Source organism: Vigna umbellata, chromosome 10 (genome assembly GCF_029865625.1).
Source record: "Vigna umbellata cultivar VRB3 chromosome 10, Vumbellata_1.0, whole genome shotgun sequence".
Classification (NCBI taxonomy): domain Eukaryota; kingdom Viridiplantae; phylum Streptophyta; class Magnoliopsida; order Fabales; family Fabaceae; genus Vigna; species Vigna umbellata.
Genome location: NC_142174.1, coordinates 9,705,507 through 9,728,742, shown reverse-complemented (window position 1 = coordinate 9,728,742; position 23,236 = coordinate 9,705,507). Strand labels below are relative to the sequence as shown.

Below are 23,236 nucleotides of genomic sequence, written 5' to 3'. Positions count from 1 at the left end.
AGTGAAGATAGAATTCAGAATGACTAAGTATCCAGTTATGTTTACAAGTTTCTCAATTCCTCACACAACACTCAGGGAATCTACGTTTGGCCGGACGTTCAAACGTAGCACTTAATACAAGAGGGCATTCGTCCTCAACTAGAAATCTTTCCAAATGAAAGAATTCAATTCAAAGAAGTTTACTAGCAGCACCGAACGGTCAAGGACCGTTCAATGACAAACGTTCATTATCATAGGAAATTCATATTCAAAGTTTCATTTACATTAAACTCATTTCTGAGCATAAACTTTCATATTTTCAATTACTCATATCATAGTCCATTTCATATTTCTCATACATCAACTCATAATCGTAATCATATACCAAAATCAAATATCAACATTTCATGCTTCATACAACTCACATAACATTCATACAGCACAACACATACACAAGAATTAAACTGAATAAGCTTCCCTTACCTCTTGAAGTGAACGGACTTGTTTCAGCCTAAGACAGGGTTCGCAGAAATATACTTCTTCTACCCACAACACTCAAACAAATTCTTCAAACTAAACAATTTACAGAAGACCAAGATTGGTTCAGATAGGGTGACCGCGTGCAGCCAAAGTTTGGTTTGCATGCTCAGATGAACGAACAACTAGGGATGAGAAACTTACCAGTTTCAGAACGCGGAAAGGATCGGTTCAAACTGAAGCTTACAGCGCTGGAGTACTTCTACGTTTTCTGAAATGGGATCGGAGAAAGGAGGGATGAGTTACAGTAGAGAGAAGGAAGAAGTTTCTAGAGAGAAGGAGGAGGAAAATGGAAGGTCTGAGTTTGGGAAGGAGAAGGTGCATGCAGGAGAGTGACGCGGATTTCAGAAAGTTCAGTTTTGTTTAAAAACGAACGTCCGTTTTCCTGCTGACACCTGTATACTGCGACACTTGGCGTTAGCGGAGAGAGTATATGAGTGCGTTTTAATGGTTTTGAGCAGGGTTTTGGGTGCATTAATTGTGATTAAACAGGTGGGGTGGGGTTTGGGTGTTTTTTTTTTTTAACGAGGCCTGACATCTTATTACCGAAATGGAAAAAAAATATTAAAATTACTATATACAAGTCGTAGTTTTCATACAAATTCAAAAGAAAAAAAATATTAAAATTACTATATACATCCTATTACTGTTTTGAAAACAGTAGTAAGATTAGTATCTGAAAAATATTTTTCTATGTATCTCTTAAGCCCAGCCTTGCTTTTAAAAACCTTAGGGACATGTCTTCTCTTTTCTCTTCTGCCTTCAAAATATCAAATAATATTTGTGACAAATGAGTGATCTATTCTTAAAGTATTTTCCAGAAGGAGTAACTTTACTTCCAGTTTTCCAGTGTCAGACATCACCCTCTGCTGGCCAATCTACGGGTGCATAAGACTGTCTTTGACCGGACATTTGCTTTAGGTAAAATAAACAATAATGACAAAACAATAAATAATTAAAGTCTTTTAATTATTTATTTGATTTAAATGTGGAATTTTGAAATGTACAGTCTTCAATTATTTATTGTTTTGTCATGGTTTATTTTATCTATAACAAATATAATTGCAAGTATTGTTCTGTCTTTATGAACATGAATTGCTCAAGTTATTGCTTGAATGAATAAAAGATCACTATATCAACTTGCAAAAAAAATTACTATTTCTTTCTTACCCTATTCCTAGTTTAAGTTTATCTGTCCCTTGCCTGTTTTTAAAGGAGTATGTTATAAATATCACTACAGTCACGTGAAAATATTAGGAGGTATTCATATCTCCCACAAACATGGTCAAATTCTTCAAATTGTTTCATCTAATAGTTATTCCCATTTTACCTAATTTTATTAATAATGTGTTAAAGAGCCAAACTTTCTAACAATATTGGAAAGCCTCAAGAATGGCTATTGTTCATTTTAAAATACTAAGCAACATGATGCATTATTCCCAGGCCACATGAAGAAAACAAAATATCTGTGAGCTTTGAATGTAAAGTTGACCGTAATTAGCCATCACTTGCATTATGTAGATAACCATTACGAAAAATAAAATTCAAATGCTGGAATTGACTTTTGCTTCGGAAAAATACCAATAATATTTAAATAATAGTCAATCAGTTTTTCATTAGAAATTATTCATAAATTTTCTTTCTTTTCCACCCATTGATCTACACCACATAGAATATCACATGGTAAGCATTTTTCTCAATAGTATAGGATTATAATCAAACTATTCTATCAAATTAACAATGACAATATTAGAGTAAGGAAACAACAGTAAAAAAGGCAGACACATTGTACTGCCCGGATATAAAATAAGGAGGAAGCTCGCCAATGGCTGATCCCATACCCCATGAAATAGCCTCCAGCTGAACTTGAGGCAAAATGCTGCTAAGAGGAACCTGTGAACCATAGACTGACTGGAATAATGGTGGCCCAAACTCATCATAGAAATGAGGAATAAGGAATACGAAGAAAATGAGATAACGTAGATGAGAAATTCGTAGTTATTTTTATCGACAAATATTATTTTATGAGTGAATAAAAAAATAGTACAAATAGACCAGTACAGATAATAGGAGAGGATATTTATTTACTCGTAGAATCAGCTATAAAAAGTGTTACCATCTTTCCAAATATCTTCAAGATTAGTTCTAGATTTGAGCTGATGAAAAGTATTAAAGTAATAAGCCTTCAAAATAGGCTAAGAGAAAAAGTAATATAGTTTTTAATTTTATAATCAGAATTTAATGTAATGTAGCTACTTTATAAGGGATTTATCTCAACGGCACAAGAGAAGAGTAACAATATTAATATTTAAAATATCTCCCAGAATTTCATTATGTAAATACACAGATTTACACATTTGTAAAAGATTATTAACATAAGAAAGTGTCAGTCCTCCTATTATTAAGTCCAACGCAATTTAAGTATATACCATGCACAAAATTTCTCAGCACCCATGTCAGGCATGATTCTCAATGTTTATTGATTTTCTTGCAGATTACCAAAGTTCGGGATTTTGCGGGTCAAGAAATTGAAGTTAAAAAACTTGTTGATTGACTCAAAAGAGGCAATCAGGATTTCTGTGAACATTGGAATTAACAAATTTATTACATGTTGATGCATATTAGAATTTGTTTGAGATGGATGCTGCTTGCGGAATTGCCGGATTCAAGTATGATTGCTTGCTTTTCGGTATGAATGATGCATTTGGCATTTTTTGAGAAACTGTATTTTTTGCTCCTGCTCATTTGAGCAAAATATAAATGGGTATTTTGATCATTCTAATTTGGTTACACTCTTAATTTGAAATTTGTTCTATTTTTATTTTTGCAGGACCGACAGTGCTTTGAACTTTGGATGGTTTTTCTTGTTTTACGTGGTAAATTGACTGTTTTGCTGCTATGCACTTAAGCTTTGCTTCACATTTCCAACATAATTCACTTATTATCATTTCCCTTTGTGCTTGCAGCTTCACCTAGGATTCTGTATCTTAGCTGCAGTTGCTCCTCCCATAGTTTTCAAAGGAAAATCCTAGACGTAAGTTAGCTTTGTATATATACATTTCACTATTTATTCCTTGTTTACATATTATATGATGGCATGACATGAGTTGAATCTAGGACATGTGCATAATTACTATACCACATATAAGTTACAAGAGCTGATATATATGTGGTCCTAGAATGACTAAGAAAATAAAACATTGTATAGCCAGGTTGTCGAGGATAATAAATTTTGGGATATGATAAATACTATCCAGAAGCTAGTGCTATTGTCATTACTTTTAAGTGAGATGAATTTTATTTTTAAGGCTGTGTTCGTTTGGGTAGATTTGGGGGAGATGATTTGAATGGATTTGAGGGTAATTTTTTAGTTGTTTTTTTGAGTGGATTTGTGGATAATTGAGAGTGGATTTGGAAGTAAAGTTTGTGAGAATTAGTGTAAGATTTGATTGATGTGATAGATTTTAAAAATTAGTTTAATTGGTAGAAATTAAAGATTACCAAAATGCCCCTAGTTATAAAAGTAATATAAAATGTTATATTTAATTGTAAAAATGTTTATAAAAAAAATTATGAGTAATTTATAAAATTAATGTTTAAAAATTACAAAAATTAAATTATCAACTTATTTTTAATAAATTAGGAAATATAATATACCTAATTTTATTAAAATGTATATCTTTTTAAATTATAATATTAAAATAATTATTAAAAAAACTGAAAAATATATATTGCGTAACCGGTTACGCGTGTTCGCGTAACAGGTTATGCGTGTGCAAGCAAAATTCATTTTTCTCTGTAACCGGTTACACCCTGCTGTAACCGGTTATTAATGTGCATTTTTATGTTAAGCATGGCTGAACGGTGTGCTTGGAAATTTGATAATAGTACAGGGCAAAGCAGTCTTTTCTGCCCAAATCAGCGCAAATCTTCTCAAATTAGCGGGATGGTGATAATGTGCAAATCTCGCAAATCTTCGCTTTTCCCTCCATCCAAATCATCACAAGCAAACATCATTCCTGTATCAAATCCGTGTAAAAAAATGTGTAACAGATTCATACTGAAGATTCAATAAATCCAAATATATCAAACAAGAACATTTAATCATATTCAGATTTTCAAGAATAAAAGCGGAAGCAGAAAGACCAACCTCCAGCCATTGTTGTACGCTTGCCTAATTTCTGGTTTCTGAACCCTTGCTCTTGAAACACGATGGTGATGTATATGAAGGAAAGAGTAGGCTCAGTGACCTGATATGAAATTTTCTGTAGTCTGTATTACTCCAAAAACCATCACAGAGTATTTAACGTTAAAAGAGATTATTGTGGGAATAATGGCACACCCACACGTTTGAAAACGGTTTTAAAATGGACCACTTCCAGAATATTAACTGCTTTATAATATTAACTAAAAGAAATAAAATAAATGGGAAAGATATAATATTATATAATATAATATTAAAAATGTAACCTCTTTTCTGTATAAGGCTAACATTCTCCCACTTGGTCCATTTTATTCAACCATCAAACGTAATAAGAGACCAAATATATGAATCATGGTGATAGTTCCTCTAATAATGAGTATTATCTCCCATGTATTACGATGTATTTAGTCTCACATCGCAATCTCTTAACTTAAATGAATAAACCATATGTCTATTCTAGGTCACAATTAAATGAGTTTTCTCAAAGTAACCAAATATGTGCACAAATAATTGAGAAAACATTAAACTGAATAAGAGTTTTATCAAAATGAAAGTACTTACAATGATTGTCACATCATGGAACCAAGTCCCATTCGCGTTACATGATCCTTAAAATTCTTTGGTGGCATGCCTTTAGTTAAAGGATCAGCAATCATCAACTCAGTGCTAACGTGCTCAATAACCACTTTCTTTTCTTTAACACGTTCTCTTATGGCCAGATATTTAATGTCGATGTGCTTACTTCGACTTCCACTTTTATTATTCTTAGCCATGAAAACAGCAGCAGAGTTATCACAGTACAACTTCAGTGGCCTAGCAATTGAGTCCACAACTCTAAGCCCAGATATAAAACTCTTCAACCATACACCATGTGAAGAAGCCTCAAAACAAGAAACGAATTCAGCTTCCATAGTAGAAGTACCAGTCAAGGTCTGCTTTTTACTACTCCAAGATACTGCTCCATCAGCTAACATAAAAATGTAACCAGACGTTGATTTTCGTGAATCAACGCAGCCAGCATAGTCTGAATCGGAGTAGCCAATCACTTCTAAATTAGCAGTTCGTCTATACATGAGCATGAAATCTTTTGTTCCTTGAAGATATCTCATTACTTTCTTTGCAGCTTTCCAGTGGTCAACACCTGGATTACTCTGATATCTTCCTAAAACTCCAACTGCAAATGCAATGTCAGGTCTAGTACAAACTTGAGCATACATAAGACTTCCGACAGCTGAAGCATATGGAATATTTTTCATCTGTTCCCGCTCAAGATCATTTTTCGGACATTGACTTAATTCAAGTTTGTCACCCTTTACAATGGGAGCTACACTTGGTGAACAATTCTTCATATTAAACCTCTCTAAAACTTTGTTGATATAGGTCTCTTGAGACAAACCCAAAATGCCTCGAGATCTTTCCCTATGAATCTTAATCCCGATGACATAAGACGCCTCTCCCATATCCTTCATGTCAAAGTTATTTGAGAGAAATTGTTTCACTTCATATAGCAAACCCTTGTCGTTGGTTGCAAGCAAAATGTCATCCACATATAAAACAAGGAAACAAATCTTACTCCCACTGACCTTTTGGTATATACATTGATCCATGATGTTTTCTTCAAAACCGAATGAAGTGATAACATCATGAAATTTTAAATACCATTGGCGGGAGGCTTGTTTTAATCCATAGATGGATTTATTAAGCTTACATACCAAGTGCTCATTTCCTTTAGAAGAGAATCCTTCAGGTTGTTTCATGTAAACCTCTTCTTCCAGATCACCATTAAGGAATGCTGTTTTCACATCCATTTGATGTAACTCAAAGTCAAAATGAGCTACTAATGCCATAATTACTCGGAAGGAATCTTTCTTAGATACAGGAGAAAATGTCTCTGTGTAATCAATTCCTTCTCTCTGAGTGAATCCTTTGGCAACAAGTCTTGCCTTATGTCTCTCAATGTTGCCTTTTGAGTCCTTTTTGGTTTTGAAAACCCATCTACATCCAATGGATTTTACACCATTAGGCAACTGAACGAGATCCCAGACTTTGTTGGATGCCATAGAATCCATCTCGTCTTTCATGGCATCATACCATAGGTTTGATTCTTTAGAACTCATGACTTGTGAAAACGTTTCAGGATCATTTTCGGCTCCAATGTTGTAATCCGATTCTTGTAAATACACTTCATAATCACTAGAAACTGCTGGTCTTCTGATTCTAGTAGATCTTCTTAATGTTGTGTCAACATCTTGATGAGAAGCTTGTTGTTCAACTGGTTGTTCAACATTTACTTGTTGCTCCTCGTTAACAACTTGATCTATATTATCATTTTCAGCAATTTGTGGAACATCAATTATTGGTTGTTCAATACGCTTTCGAACTGAAGGAGCGTGAATGACTACCAATCTTTCATTTGATTGAGAGGTTTGAGCTTCATAGTGATCTTTTTCAAGATCAACGTCTTGATTTAAATCACTCCCACTAATCAAGTCATTTTCAAGAAACTTTGCATTTCTTGATTCCACAATCCTAGTGTTATGATTTGGACAATAGAATCTATACCCTTTGGACTTTTCAGCATATCCAATGAAATACCCACTAATAGTCCTTGGGTCTAGTTTCTTCTCTTGTGGATTATAAATTCTCACTTCAGACGGACATCCCCAAACGCGTACATGTCGTAAACTAGGTTTCCAACCTTTAAATAACTCAAAAGGTGTTTTTAAAACAGCCTTAGTTGGGACCCGATTTACTATATACACAGCCGTCTTAAGTGCTTCAGTCCACAAGAACTGAGGAAGTTTTGAAGTACTCCTCATACTTCTCACCATATCCATCAAGGTTCGATTTCTTCTTTCTGCTACACCATTCTGATCTGGAGAGCCAGGCATGGTATATTGGGCAACAATCCCATGTTCTTGAAGAAATCTAGCAAACGGACCAGGTGCTTGTCCATTCTCCGTGTATCTACCGTAGTACTCTCCACCTCTATCTGATCTCACAATCTTAATTTTCTTTCCGCATTGCAATTCTACTTCAACTTTAAAAACTTTAAAGGCATCTAAGGCTTCATCCTTAGAACGAAGTAAGTACAGATACATGTATCGTGAGTAATCATCTATAAAGGTGATAAAGTATTTCGGACTACTTGCATCCATATCCGGACAACAAATATCTGTATGAATAATTTCTAGTAAATTTGAACTCCTCTTAGCACCTCTTTTAGACTTGTTAGTTTGCTTACCCTTAATACAATCCACACAAGTCTCAAAATCAGTAAAATCCAAAGTACTAAGTACTCCTTCATTTACTAATCGCTTAATTCTCTCAATGGAGATATGTCCCAATCTTCGGTGCCATAAAACAGAAGAATCCTCATTCATAACACATCTTTTTAACCCAGCGGAAACATGCATAGAACTATAGGCAGCGTTGTTTTGCAATTTAATAAAGTAAAGACCATCGCATAATTCCCCAAAGCCAATAACCTTGGATTTATTCAATAAAGTAAAACCAGAATCCATAAAATTAAATGAAAAAACCCAAAGGTGCAAGTTGTGAAATAGAAATCAAGTTCTTGCTAAAACTAGGAACATAAAAGGTCTTTTCTAAACATAAAACAAAACCACTGCTTAAAACTAAATTGCACGTCCCAATGGCTTCAACATGTGAACTCATCTTGCTTCCTGAATAGATGTGTTGCTCACTTCCCATCGGTTTCCTTAGGTTTTCCATACCCTGCAAGGTATTAGAAACATGGATTGTAGAACCAGAATCAATCCACCATGTGTTATGATTAAAACTAGTCAAATTAGATTCATAACAGACAAAAGCAAACAAGTTACCTTTCTTTTCAAGCCAATCCTTAAACTTTTGACATTCCTTCTTCATGTGTCCCTTCTTTTTACAAAAGAAACATCTGGACTCCTTCTTAATAACTGGTTGAGCATGAATCTTTCCCTTCTTATTAACTTGGTTCTTCTTATTCTTAAATGAAGTGGTCAAGTTCACCTTCTCCCCTTCTTCCATCAATAGCCTTTCTTCTTCTTGAACACACATAGTCAATAATTCATTAATAGACCATTTGTCCTTATGTGTGTTGTAAGAGATTTTAAAGGGAGCATAATGGTGAGGCAAAGTGCACAAAATATAGTGCACTAGGAAAGAATCAGACATGGTAACTTCCAAAGCTTTCAGTTGAGCCACAATGTCCCTTATGCGCATGATATGATCACGCACTCCTCTAATTCCAGTGAGCTTTAAGGATGAAAACTGCATTATAAGAGTACTGGCAAGAGATTTGTCAGATGTCGTAAACTGCTCATCAATAGCCTTCAGTAAATCCTTTACATTCTCATACTGATCAACCGAACCCCGGATTCCAGCGGAAATATTGGTTTTTATGAACGTTACGGAGAGACGATTTGACCTCTCCCATTTTTCATAAAGTTCAATGGCATCTGAATTGCTAGTCTCAGTAATACCCGGTGGTTCAGGTTTTCTAATAGCATAATCTATGTCCATCCAGCCTAAATGAAGAAGAATTCTCTCCTTCCAAATCTTATAATTATCTCCTTTCAATTCGGGAATACCACACTTGATATCAGAAATATTCACAGATTGAGAAACTGCAAATTCAAAATTTTCATGTTCATTATCAAAATTTGAGACTAAAATAAATATCATGTTTTACCAATGTAAAACATGTCTTTACCAATAAGTCTATTAACATAAAACTTGCCTGTGGGCTAAAGTCTTACTCAATTAGACTCATTTAACCTTATGATAAAACTATTAAATTATATCACATTCCTAATTCCTGTGGGAAATTTAAGAATTATAATAAATATTTTATCCTAATTAATTATACAAATGTAAGGAAAATCCTGTGGGTATATTTCATCACATTATATATAATTAATTACAATTAATGTTTCAATAACGTGATCTTTATAATATAATTTAATTAATTAAAGATGCTGTGGCTACTCTCTAATTATTAAAAATTATATCTATCACTAAACATTAAATTATCTTTAGGTCTTATATTTAATCTAAATATAAGAATTATATTATAAATATAATTAATATTCAAAATTTATTATACTAATATAAAATATTAGTAAATATTCCACGCGCACTTTAATCCTAATAAAGTGTATAACATGCCTATAAAAGTGCCTAACATATATACAAATATATTAAGCATGTAACAGTAACATGAAAAGCAGCGAAATTCACTTTCAATCTAAATGTTCAACGCGCATAATTAAATGCCTATCAAACGTGCATATATCTAGTAACCGTAAAAGACATCCAATAAAACGTAATAATATATATTAAAATATATGTATGGAAAGCAATCAGTGTGCAGAGTGAAAAGACAATTCTGGATTAAAATCTGAATTAAAACCAGAAGCAGGAGCGTAACTTTCACTTCCAAATCTCCAGTGCACGTACGTATCCAACATGTAAAGAAGAAAAATAAAAAATTGAAATATAGGTTTATGAAAGATACCCAAAATGAAACGCAATGCCAAATGCCGTTTCAATCATCTTCAACCTTTCAGCATCAAAATTTTCACGGAAAATTTTACAGAAAATTTCACCAAAAAATTTCTTCTTTCTCCAGTTTCAAAACAATTACAATACGCAAAGGAGTGAACCAAACAAGGCAGAGGATAAACATGCTCTGATACCAAATGTAAAAAAAATGTGTAACAGATTCATACTGAAGATTCAATAAATCCAAATATATCAAACAAGAACATTTAATCATATTCAGATTTTCAAGAATAAAAGCGGAAGCAGAAAGACCAACCTCCAGCCATTGTTGTACGCTTGCCTAATTTCTGGTTTCTGAACCCTTGCTCTTGAAACACGATGGTGATGTATATGAAGGAAAGAGTAGGCTCAGTGACCTGATATGAAATTTTCTGTAGTCTGTATTACTCCAAAAACCATCACAGAGTATTTAACGTTAAAAGAGATTATTGTGGGAATAATGGCACACCCACACGTTTGAAAACGGTTTTAAAATGGACCACTTCCAGAATATTAACTGCTTTATAATATTAACTAAAAGAAATAAAATAAATGGGAAAGATATAATATTATATAATATAATATTAAAAATGTAACCTCTTTTCTGTATAAGGCTAACAATCCGTCTTCGGTATTTCACTTCAAACGAACACAGCCTAAGTGTAAAAACTTAAGTTAACGATTAAAAAGATGTATATAGTTCTAATTATATCAATTCATGTATATTCCATATTATATATACATAACATTTAATTTATTCATGGAATAATAAGTCTCTACACAATAATTAGTTTCAATTTATCCCTTGACGTGTTGATCTTACTATTATCCATCTGATAGAGGATATCATTATCCGAGGATATCATTATCTAGGCACTGACTTTTTTTTTGACTTTTTATCTTGTGTTTTGTAGTGTATGACAAGTTTGTTATTATTGATATGCAGTGTTGTGTTCGTGTGGAATTGGAATTTGTGTCCCCTAAGAATGTTGCAAAAGTAGAAAAACTGGAGTTAGACTTCGTAGTAGTACTCTTATTTAGAAATTTAGCCTTTGTCACGTTAGATGTTGTCCCTGAATTCACAAGGCTTGATTCTTTGTTGGGTTTATGAAAACAGGTGAAAAAACTGTTCCATTTCAGGCTATTCAAATCTAGTTTCAAGGAGTGGATTTAATCCAAATCTGTTTAATGGGATTGCCACATTAGGATAAAATTGTTTTATAGTGGGTAATAAAAGTAATTAGATATACTGGTTTTAGTTGTTCAAACCTTGTTATATTTTGTTCTGACCAATCTAAATATGTTGGAATTGTTATTGTAGTGTAACTGAACTAAAATACAGTTCAGTTTTTTTAAACTATTTTTTAGTTTAATTCAGTTTATTTGAATTGTTTTATAGTTAACTATAATTCTTTATAATTTTGTTTAGTTTAGTACACTTTTTCCACGAGAGGAGACATATGATACACTTAATATCAATATATACTCACCCTATAATCTCTATCAAACATAGCATGAAATGTGTATGAGGATCCAAGCAGACAAATTCTGTGAGCATAAAATAGTTTGCAACACACTTTTAGTGCCTAAGCACATAAAATTTGTATGCAATTCCCAATGAAATAGTCATATATAATGCTTGGCTTGTTCTCATCTTTCAGATATCATTGCTAAATGGTTGACTGTCTTTCCCTATATTTTGATTTAGTCTATCTGTAGTTGAGATGGAGGATAATGATTTATTTTACCTATAACCAATCATACCAGAAATGTCCAGTGAGATATCCATATGTACGAGAAGATTGGTTAGAACAGTTAATGTTTGGAGATGAAGAGTTGCTGGAGAGAGAATTTTCCCTGTATATTTGACAAGTGGACTAATTTTGGGAGGAGAAAGAGAAAACCGTTGTCAAACCGTTGTCAAGAGACAAGTCAACATGTGCCACCGGAAAAATTCTTTTTCAGCTTTCCATCTCCCTCAGACATCTCTGTATAACTTTTAATCGTATAACAAGAAACGAAAATTACTAAATAGATTATGAAAAACGAAAATAAGGCATTCAAGGTCATATAACAAGCCCAATGCTACTAAAGCATTAGAACTCCACTAAATTACTATTATATCTTTAAAACATTTTTTTTCTAAAGAAACTATATTTATATTAATAAATCATTATAAAAGTTATTAATGAAACTTATATTTTTCTTTTCATATAAGCACATCATTAATTCTCATTTCTATCATTAACTCTCATTTCTATAAAAGTAACGGAATAAACTTTGATTAATACAAATTATATCAAATGGAGACGAAATTAAAACTTTTTTAAGCAGAAGACAAAGTTGAAACTTAAGAGAGAATTTGAAGACTAAATAAACATTAAACCAACAATCAAATGTGAATGCTCATTTTCTCTTAAACTATTATATTATTAGTTACGATCACTTCCTTCCAAAAATATAATTTAATTTAAAAAAATAACAATTTAATTTAAAAATATTTAATTTTTTTAGTATATATATATATATATATATATATATATATATGATGTTTTTATGTTAAATTTTATTTGTTGTCCTTTTCATGATGATATTAGAAATTTGTTCCGGTTTGTTTTTATTTTTTTTTTCTTTTTTGTATTTATAACATCGTCTACTCACCATCACCGTGTAAACCTCAAGTGTAAATGATAAAACACCCTGCTTACATGCTGGTCCTTCCCTATTTAAGCAATTGGGCTGAATTGACAAATATGATGAATGTATTTCACTTTTACATTTCTGTGGTATGTGTCTTTCTAACCTTTTTAAATTTTTGTTCTTACCAATATTTGCAGAAACATCCATCTGATTCAGCGTTTTGTGTACCATTCTCAAAGTTTTGTGGTGTGTATATGAAGGGGGTGAATAACTTCATTAAATTGTTAAGTATTCAGTTTTGAAATTCCAGCAAAATTGAAGAAGTCACAGTAATTATAAAGAGAAAGTTAGCAAAAAGTATAATTTATCATTTATTAATATTTGGTTGACTAATTATTACAAATAAAAATATATGACACTAGTTCTATTTTCATAATTTTAAATTTTAATACGAATATACAAACTTTTCACTCTCCAAAGTCCTTCACGGTCACACACTTCCACTGTGATTGGGGGCAGTATTGATCATAATTGATCTATTTTCTATCCTTCTCAGAAGTAAAATTCTAGATTTTCTTATTATTTATATACATCCTATTTTATCGTACATAAGTAAATAAAAAAGACGTTTAATTTTGAACGGGAAAGTATTTAAAAGAACCGAACTAAACATTTTCATTTTAAATTTAATACTTATAAAAATTAAATTAAAAAGAGAAGAGCATTTATACATTGAAAATTTCTATAATTTGTTATACGTCTAAAAATCTAATTTTTTATAAACTAAATTTAAGTAATTGTAAGAAGCACAACAATTGCATTATTGTCTATAATTTACGAATTTGTTTTTTATATGATTACGTTCTCAACATTAATATAAATTCACTGGTATTAATCCAGTTGAGTCTTTGACTGTTGAAAGTAATGTGGGATTACCACGTTTTCGTTCGTTTTATTTTCATTTTTTCCGATTCCGTAAGTTGAGCTAGAGAGGGTAGAATTGGAGAGAACAAAAATATGTATTAATATTCCTGTAACACTATTCCTAATTCATACTAGGATTCAACTTTACAAGAGAATTTGTTGAAGATATCAAAATCTAAGAAAATTACACACGTATTATCCTTTGTTCTGAGCGTTTTAGCCTCATTCAACAACAAGCTTGCAGCTTTTTCTGCTATATTCTCTCTCTCTGAATAACATTTCTCCTTCATCTGTGCAGGTGAGAAAACAAACTGTCAAGAGAAAATTTATATGAAAAAAGGGTAATACCACAAGCTAGAAACAAAAAGCTCTTTTACACAAAACCTGCAACACAAGCTGTATTGCCTTCTTCACGCTGATGACATCCCACAGCCCATCACTGAAAATTTTGCAGATGCCAATGTTAGACTTTCAACATGATCAAAAGAAAAAAATGTGAATGTTCAACAACTAAACTGGTGACAAAACTGTTCAAAGAAAAATCACAATTGTTTGGATTTAAACAAATAATCATTCTATTGACTATGTCAAAAAGGAATAAAAGGCTCCTCTAAAAGTGAGTGAGTAATGGCGTATCCATCAATTCAATTTACAGTCTATTGTGATATTAACCCACCAATAGTTCTAAGGTGAATCACATTTACTTGTTCACTTTAGAAGAGCCTTTTCCTTCCATAAGGAACATCACCAAAAAGACGGTGAACCTTGAACCATGACCCAGAAGATATATTTTTCACTAGAAATTCAAAAAACATGCATCAGAACCAATATCACCTAGCTAGAATAGCAAAAGCTTTGCTTGCTTGATCAATGTGCACAACTTCACTTATGTAAGGTTCTGAACTGAACCGGGTATCCTGCTGTTTCAGGAATTTGTCCCCAAGCATTCTTGCCAGATTTATACCTGCATCAAGTGAGAATCAGAATCCGCAATTGCCAAGTCAAATATAGTAACTCAAGAAAATGAAATTTGATCTGTTCCAGTGAATTTTTTCCCATCACATACCATATAGACGTGTTTCCCCTTCTTTTAAGGGTTCGCCTGTCTCTTCGATTCTGAGTCTTTCTGAATAATTCGTTATCTTGTGATCTTCTGTCATCTTGATTTGCTTCCCATTCAAACTGGGAAAAATAATTCATTATGAATTTCATAAAAGTGTAATCACAAGAATTCTAGAATATTTAAGTCAAGAAAATCAAAAGTTCAAAATCTATAGCTAAAACATTACTTAGTCACTCAGATATGAAAAGGCATCTATTAGTACTGCAACTGTTGCATTAAGTTAATACCAGTGAAAACTTTCAAATAGACAAAACTGCAGAGCTACCAACCACTTCAAAGGTTCCAGAACTAATAATGCCATGATTTTCTTGCGTAAAAATATTATCTATCAATAAATTATAGATCACATGCATCTTAACATAACAAGAAAAGTGAAGTGAAACTAGTATAAACCATTATAACCATTAGTTTTCTGATAGCCTGGTTGTCATTTTTCCAACCCTTGACCCATTCAAAATTTAAACAAGCTACCAAAGCATTCCAGTTGATTAGATAAACAAACCTCATAATACAGGTGGAGTCCCCCACATTAGCACATTGTGCAAAGAAATTTTCTTCACCATCAGTCCACACCAGAAGCACTGTTGCTGTACATCCCTGCAAAGAGTTTGTTAATAAAGCATACAGAAGTTTGATTAGCATATATTGTTGTAGTCAAATTTTTACAATACCAACCAATAAAAAATAACCATGGGTTTTACTTTAAACATGGTTATTATAAAAGAAAACAAATTTGTGATTGGATCATTGTATAAAAAAACTCCACTACTAGGAGATGTACAATCTATTTAATATGCAAACCATAAATATAAAATTTACAACAAAAAAAAGTCATGTATATGTCCTGGGGATACGCTAAACAACATCAAGAGGGTAGCACATAATACCTCATAATGGTGATTCATATGATCTTCCGTTTGAGAAAATGCATCTCGAAGAACATCTGAAGCATCACCGAGTGACAAAACTCTCTCCCTCCTTGATGAATCCGATAATATACTAGAAATTACCTCAGGAAAAAGTCTGAAAAAGAAATACAAAAAATTAGTAGTATTTTGCACATTAAGAAAAGTAAAACCTTGGATAAATAACTAATATATGCACAGAAGGTTATTGCTATTACATAATACAACAAGCAGAGAGAGGCGTCTATTAGTTAGTTTGTTATTCACTAATGATTGCTAGTTTATAAAGAGGTTATTGAGTTGTTAGCTACTTTTCCCTCATGTACTGCATTAATATAAACAGTTAGAATAATTGATCAGACTCAGATTGCAATAATTTTTTTAAAGCTTTCTCAATATTCTTTTCTTAAATGTCAAATGTTATCAGAGCTCCATTTGGATCTCTGCCGCACATGCTTCTTTGACCATGGCTTGAGGTGTTAACAATAAAGGTCCGACGAATTCAGGTAATAATTCCAGTTAATCTTGCACAAGATTCCTTAAGCCCTTCATCCATCCAAATGATAGTTCTGTCGCTGCCCTTTCTCCTTTCTGGTAACTGGTGCTAACTATCATAAGTGGGCTTGAACAATGCAAGGCACTTGGATTTCAAAGAGAAGAGATTCATAAATGGGAGCGCACCGGGAAATCTGATAGGTTCTCAGCTAGGAAACTTGGGAATGATGCAATAATTTAGTTTTCCTGGATATTGAATTCAATTTTGAAAAACATTGTTTACCTTGTACTTGCATCCAATTTTTGGAGTGATTTGAGGGAAAAAATTTCGCATGCAGATTTGGTTAGAATTTGAGACCCAACTGAAATTACATTTGATTAAACAAAACAATATTTCTGTTATTGATTTCTTTAATGAGCTAAAGGCTTTTTGGGAAGAACTTAATCATCGTAGCTCTTTACCTGTTAAACTTTAGAAAGAGTAACATTGTGTGATGCGTTTTCTTGATGGATTAAATGAAAATTTTAATATTGATTAAATCACAGATCCTGTTGATGAATCCTCTACCACCAATGACTAACATGTTGTCTAAGGTGTTAAAACATGAGGGAAAAGTAACTAATTAACAAACAACTTAATAACCACTTTATAAACTAACATTAGTAGAAAAAACTACTATTTATTAAATTACTCCTTTAACTATTTCTAATTTCACTTAGCAAGTAGCAAGATTCTTCATATTCAGAAATCATATTATATATTTAGTATTACCAGGATTATTTATAACCAAATAATCATAATAATACCACAGAAGAGTAACCTATCAGAAATGTAGTCGGTGGCATCCATCCAGACAGGTTCAGAATTACTTCAGAACATATGCATGGATGGCTGAGGAAATTGTAGTGTTTCATCAAACTTATATTCGTATACTTATTATCTACATATTTTAATGGGCTAAAAACATACTTTCGTACAAATTAGAGTAGGATAAAAATTCATAACTAAGGCACAATAAGAGCTCATTACATTATTGGTTCAGGATAGATTAAAAAGAAATGAAAATCACTTTACTGGCCAGGAGTGTCGGAGATGCAAAATTTCAGATGATGGCAAGCAAACAACCAATGGACAGTGCATTTGGTGAAACTAGGGGTTTAAGCAGGGAAGGCGCAAAAACACTCAGGAATGTACTTATACCTAAAACACCCTCCTTAATGTGAATTTTTTTGGACTTACAGCATGAATAATAATACAAAGGGCCAACTGGTGCTGAATTAACTGTTATGTTTACAAGAATAGGAACAAAAAAGATCACTTGGTCTCCGATACTACATAAACTAACCATTCCTAAAGCTTGAGTTGTTTAGTCAATGTGAAAAATAGAACTGTATTACGCCCCTAGCAATACAAATTACGGGAAACCAAGTTCACAAGACTGTAAAATAATTGAGAATATTCTATTATACAATAACATTATTCTCAAATATTCTCTAGAAATTTTAACACTGCCCCTGAAGTTAAAGCTTACTAAATTTTAAGGGTATTACAATGAAATACATTCATATTAGAAAGTAAGATAAGACTGTAACTGTAATACAGTGGTAGTAGCAAGCAACACCAGGGATAAAGTCAGGTCATCTAGGACTTCTGGTCTGATTGTTAGCAAAGACAGATGTTACTCTGGCATTCTCATTCCTTGCTGGCATTGTGAAACCAAAAATAATACCAAAAAGACAAGAGGAAAGGCAAGGATTTAAAAGGAACCTAAAGTTGCAAGAAGACAAACACGCAAGAGGATAAAAGATAAAGAGAAAGCTGGAACAGATCATAAAACACAGCAACTGAGTGGATTGAACAAGAGCAGGTCAAAACCCAAACGCAGCATTGAGAACCATTTGTAGGAGCAGGAAGAAAGATAGTAGAGGTTTTTAACACTAGACTGGCTGCATCAAGGTGCAAGAAGGAGATGGAAGCAGGAAAGATAACTGCAATACTGCACTATGGCAGAGTAGCAACCTTACCTACTACATTCAAATAGCATAACGGTTTTCTATACCTCCATTGCAGCCAAAATTATAATATAGGATTCAAAACCCCAGTTTTGACCTGTGTAATGTTGTTTAGGATTTATTTTAGATAACAAGATAACATTATGATTTCTCCCTCATTTTCTAAAGCACTTTTGCTTTACAAATGTAATAGAATTTGAAAGTCATAACACGACTATTTTATTTTTGTCATGTCTCGTTCTTTCTTCTACTTTTAGATTGCTTAGTTCACATTCTGCTCCTTTTTTATCAAATATGTTTGGTTCTATTTCTGGTTATGCCACAATATTCACTCATTTTCTAACTTCATTACTACGTTTACATTGCTCCTAGAACGAGGGTTATTGTGTGTGTAAATTTACTTTTGCTTTAGAAATGTAATACAGTTTGAAAACATAAACAGGGCTGTTTTATTTTCGTCATGTTCCATTATTTTTTCTTCTTTTAGACTGCCTAGTTCCCTTTCTGGTAATTTTGGTCAAATTTGTTTTGCTCCTTTTCTATTGACGTCACCATATTCATTCATTTTTTACTTCATTACTATGTCGATATTGCTCCTAGAATGATGGTCACTGGGCATGTAAATTATCACGTATTATTTATCACGACTTTCTTTAATTGTCAATTTTTCATTAATTTAAATGAGTAGTACAAATTATATAGTTAATATCATAATATTTGAAATAACAATCATCCTGCTTTCCACTAGCATTTTCAGAGTTAGTTCCAAGATGGATAAGTATGCCTATGAGATCATCCAAGATAGTCTAGATACAATAATGATACTTTTATTTTCTAAATATTCTATCTGTGGGCAAGTCAATTCAATCTATTACATAAATTAATGGTTTGATCAATTACAGTGTGAGAAGTCACTAAAAGAACAAAAACCCATACTATAAACATATTTAAGCTACCAAAGGATGAAGGAGAAAGTTGAAATAAATGGGACATATCACATATTATACAACAATTTGCAGAAGATGTTCAAAGATAGCACTAATATGCACATTACTGGATCACGGAGATCTACCTTGACAACAATAAATAACCACAGCTTGAAAAGATTGAATAATTCAAATTATTTCTATTTATCAAGTACCCTATCCACAGTAAAAAATAAAAAATAAAAATAAAAGAGAGAGAGAGAGAGAGAGAGAGAGAGAGAGAGAGAGAAGTACGGAATATGCAAGCATTAACATAAAGTTTCATAAAAATGGCAACCAACTAGCATAGCCAATCAAAGTAAAAAAGTACTAACTTGCTAGCAGATTTGGCAGCCCCATCTCCACCATGACCATCACAAACGCCAAAAAGTCCAAACTGGAAATAAGGATTAGAGGTGGGTTAGGTTCCTCTGGTAAGTGAGAAACAAAGCAACAGAAGAGAGACCTTCGCTAAGAAGTTATACGAATAAATCCAAAAACCTGATTCAGCCCAGGTAGAGGCCATTGATAATAGCAAACATCTTCCATGGGAAACCTTTTTCCTCCTCTACGCATAGCCATTGGATCTGATGCCATGCCAACTCCAAAGGGAATGTGATGCTGAGTTTGGGATGTAATATGGACCTGCCAATATATATTAAATCACAGAGAATTACATAGAGTTTTTTTTACACAAGAATTCTACAATAGCATTAAAAAAATGCAACGCCAGCATACTCACTTCAAGTATTCCATTTTATAGTAAAAGGTATTTTGAAGAACAGACAAAAATAACTTAATCACTTAAAATTTAATTACAAAAGACTTTGGAAAAGGCGTGTGGAGAACTTTCTTTTACTGAGTGAACACAAAATAATCGCATTTACTCCTTAGTTGTAGAAGACACATTTCCTATCTCACACAAGGGAGAAAATTGATCATCGAAAGAACAAAAGCTATAATCTTAACTCAATCTAGTTAAAATATAATTTTCAATATGTAACTTCTAGTCACACTAGCTCGACAGAAACAGTCGCATTTCATTTTATATCAATAAAACTACATTGCAAGCATGAAAAACAGGACAGGAGTTGACATTCAAATAAATTTCTAAACAATAAATTCAAAGTAAAAGCCTTCTTGGAGTATAAAGGAAAGCAGAAAATTATATAATAATGATTTAGCCACTAAAAATTATTCAACCGGCATATACTGCAGACGGTCTCTTCAGCTAATATCCTATGACAATCAGAAGCCAAAACCTAAAACACTGGTAGCCATTTTAACTGAGATCACTCCTAATACTCACCATTACTTTTGATGTTGTCCCAAGTGTTATGATATCTCCATTAGCAAGACTCATTGGATTTCCCCAATTCCTACTTTCAGTGTCTGGGTGGTTGATTGGCTTAGAGTTCAATAGTGTTCCATTCAGACTACCCATGTCCACCAACTCCCATTTCATTTTCTGAAAGATCAATTATAAGAATAGTTACCACACACCATACATGTTAAAAATCCAACTGCAAGTCCAAGAGCACACAGAGTTTACATCCAAATTCCACTTTATCATAGCGTGCTTTCCTGACACTTCTGAATCTTTTATCAACAAATCACTCGGAGAGACTCTTCCCAAGGTTAGCGGTAGACGAGAGGAATTGATCGACTGTACAGAACAACGAAGTCCTCGAGAAGGGCCACTGATAACCTCCAGAGTGAGACAACTTCCTGCACTTCTAAGAAAAGGATGTCATTATGTTGACATGTTTAGCACGTAAAGAAAATGCAAATACATAACAGAAACAAAATAAAAAAGACTCGGGAAATTACTTTGATCGGAGATATTCCATTGCACTAAGTCCTGCAGTCTATCATTTCGAAAATTGGGAGTTCCCTGCTTTTGAAACTGTGCTAATTGAGCTGTGGAAAGCCTAAGGGTTTGACCAACATCAACATCGTCAGAGGAAGGATCAGAGATCACATCCACGACCAAAGCATCACCACTCAGGTGTATAGTAGGTGGAACAGAAAGGTTTTGAACCCTTTGCTTATGAACAAGCCCTTGGCCATGGGTCCGAGGAGAGCGAAAATGAGCTTCAGTGGGATAACATGCACCCTCGAGATCATAATCTCGAGGCAATTCATTGATCTGATTTAACGGCGACGCATTTGCATCCTCTTCATCGGTAACAAGGGGGTGCTCCAGCTCGCCCTTCGATTCGCAAGATCAATTAAATTTCAAAGATCGTAAATAATGAAATCAGAGTTTGCGATTAGGGAGAGAAAATCGAATGGTGAAAATAGAAAGAAAAAAAAAGAAAAAAAAGAAAAAAGAATCGTATTGGTGGGAGGGAGTACCTACCTTTATAGAAGAAAGGAAACGCTGAGAGAAAAAGAAGCGCCATGGTTTGAACAGAAAGAAGAGGAAGATGATGATGAGAAGAAGCATAAGGAGAAGAAGCACAGTCAGAATGGTTTGTAGCATCGTACCCATCGTCTTCCTTCTCTCTCTACTCTTTCGCAAGAGAGATTGGGTCTGGGTTTGCGAGAACCTCGCTTTGAAATGGTCACACTTTTTTTTTTTTCGAATTAAATCTTCATCTTACAAATTACGATACACCTGCATTATGATTGTTCCAATGTTAATTAAATTCTTAAAACTTACTACTTCTTTTTATTATTAAATAAAATTCTTAAGAAATACTACTTCTTTCTTATTGTAATTATCGTTATTACAAATTACGACACATTAGGATCACGATTGCTGCAACCTTAAATAAATTCCTAAGAAATACTTCTTTTTTACATTATAATATAACAATGATATGATGTGGGAACCGTTTAATTTGTAAGTATTTAATTATATATTTAGTATTAATAGTTATGCAAAACTTACTTTTTAATTATCTATTTTATTTTTTATTATATAAAATGTAATTTTACCTTTTTTTTCTTCATACGTTTACATTATTTTGTCGAAGGAGGTAAAACTTAAAGCATGTTGATCTTGTAAGCGTAATTTTTTTATTTTTAAATAATTCAATTTGACTACATAAAAATTTCTTGTATTATAATAGTACAAGTTTCTACGTCTTATTACTAAATTGATCAATATTCATATCAAGATCATAAATGTTTACAAGATATCAAAGGTTTATATGAACTTTGAATAATCTCGATCATCAATTGTATGTTCAACATTCTTAATAACAACCTCGTTCTAATATTTTTCTAACATGTGAACAAAGTGAAATTTATAAAAACCTTCCATGTTAACAACTATGAAATTATATTTTATACTTCACAGAGAGTAAAACTGTAATTTGAACAAGTATTTTGAATTTTATTTTGAGGCAGGGAAAAAGCATAAAAATAAATAAAAACTTGTTTTCGTAAAGGGATGGAAATGGAAGAAGTGTGAGAAAGAATAATAAAAAAACATTAAATAATTTAAGAAATTTAAATATGAGTTTAAGTGTCATATTAAATAAAAAATAAGAAAGATAAATAATATACAAGTAAAATATCATAAACTAGTTGTTTTAATATTTTTAGTTAAGAATGATGTTGATTTTTTATGGAGCTAGATTTATGTTTTATCATTATTGTTTCTTTTTGTTCAACCTTCAATTTGATAGATACATAAGTATTATTAGAGTTGATAGTTAGTCTTGGTAATCGTCTTGATAATCGACTCATACGAAGAGTTTATAAATATGAAATTGATTAAATCTTGAGGAATAGATTATTAGAAATTCAAGTGTGAGTCTAAATTTCATATTGAATAATGATACTTTGACAACATTTTAACATCATCTACGTGTCATTCTGTGATTGGTCCAAAATTACTCCACAATCAATTATAATAATCATAAACACCAACATAGACCAATCACAGAATGACACG

At 32.5% G+C, this 23,236-nt stretch overlaps 2 protein-coding genes across 5 annotated transcripts; both read right to left on the bottom strand.

Annotated features, from left to right (window-relative positions):
- Positions 1-8,278: 8,278 nt before the first annotated feature.
- LOC148191848 (uncharacterized) lies at positions 8,279-10,551 on the bottom strand. Of its 2 annotated transcripts, XM_088099934.1 has the most exons (3): positions 10,542-10,551; positions 8,566-9,348; positions 8,279-8,458 (listed from the first exon to the last, which is right to left on the bottom strand). In XM_088099934.1, the coding sequence occupies exons 1-3, from the start codon at positions 10,549-10,551 to the stop codon at positions 8,424-8,426; spliced, it is 828 nt and encodes a 275-aa protein (XP_087956060.1). In that variant the 3' UTR covers positions 8,279-8,423. The 2 variants fall into 2 exon arrangements, with proteins under 2 accessions (XP_087956060.1, XP_087956059.1); XM_088099933.1 differs by lacking the exon at positions 10,542-10,551 and having other exon boundaries at positions 8,566-9,472.
- Positions 10,552-13,904: 3,353 nt separating this feature from the next.
- KAPP (kinase associated protein phosphatase) lies at positions 13,905-21,908 on the bottom strand. Of its 3 annotated transcripts, XM_047322731.2 has the most exons (12): positions 21,692-21,908; positions 21,160-21,541; positions 20,882-21,057; positions 20,639-20,797; positions 19,831-19,974; positions 19,665-19,726; positions 15,839-15,974; positions 15,454-15,548; positions 14,895-15,010; positions 14,663-14,792; positions 14,213-14,267; positions 13,905-14,118 (listed from the first exon to the last, which is right to left on the bottom strand). In XM_047322731.2, exons 1-12 carry the CDS (start codon positions 21,821-21,823, stop codon positions 13,960-13,962), a joined length of 1,746 nt encoding a protein of 581 aa, XP_047178687.1. In that variant the 5' UTR covers positions 21,824-21,908; the 3' UTR covers positions 13,905-13,959. The 3 variants fall into 3 exon arrangements, with proteins under 3 accessions (XP_047178687.1, XP_087956703.1, XP_087956704.1); XM_088100577.1 differs by lacking the exon at positions 21,692-21,908 and having other exon boundaries at positions 20,882-21,065; positions 21,160-21,318; XM_088100578.1 differs by lacking the exon at positions 21,692-21,908 and having other exon boundaries at positions 20,882-21,062; positions 21,160-21,318.
- Between the last annotated feature and the right edge of the window lie 1,328 nt (positions 21,909-23,236).

Excerpts from the sequence above, each read along its gene's own strand:
- LOC148191848 (XM_088099933.1), bottom strand. The coding sequence starts at position 9,406 with ATGATATTTATTTTAGTCTCAAATTTTGATAATGAACATGAAAATTTT. Across the intron at positions 8,459-8,565 it reads GGATTGGCTTGAAAAGAAAG|GGTATGGAAAACCTAAGGAA; the intron begins GTAACTTGTTTG and ends AATACCTTGCAG.
- KAPP (XM_047322731.2), bottom strand. The coding sequence starts at position 21,823 with ATGGGTACGATGCTACAAACCATTCTGACTGTGCTTCTTCTCCTTATG. Across the intron at positions 19,727-19,830 it reads CTCTACCTGGGCTGAATCAG|TTTGGACTTTTTGGCGTTTG; the intron begins GTTTTTGGATTT and ends CCTTATTTCCAG. Across the intron at positions 14,268-14,662 it reads GCTTTTGCTATTCTAGCTAG|TGATGGGCTGTGGGATGTCA; the intron begins GTGATATTGGTT and ends CAAAATTTTCAG.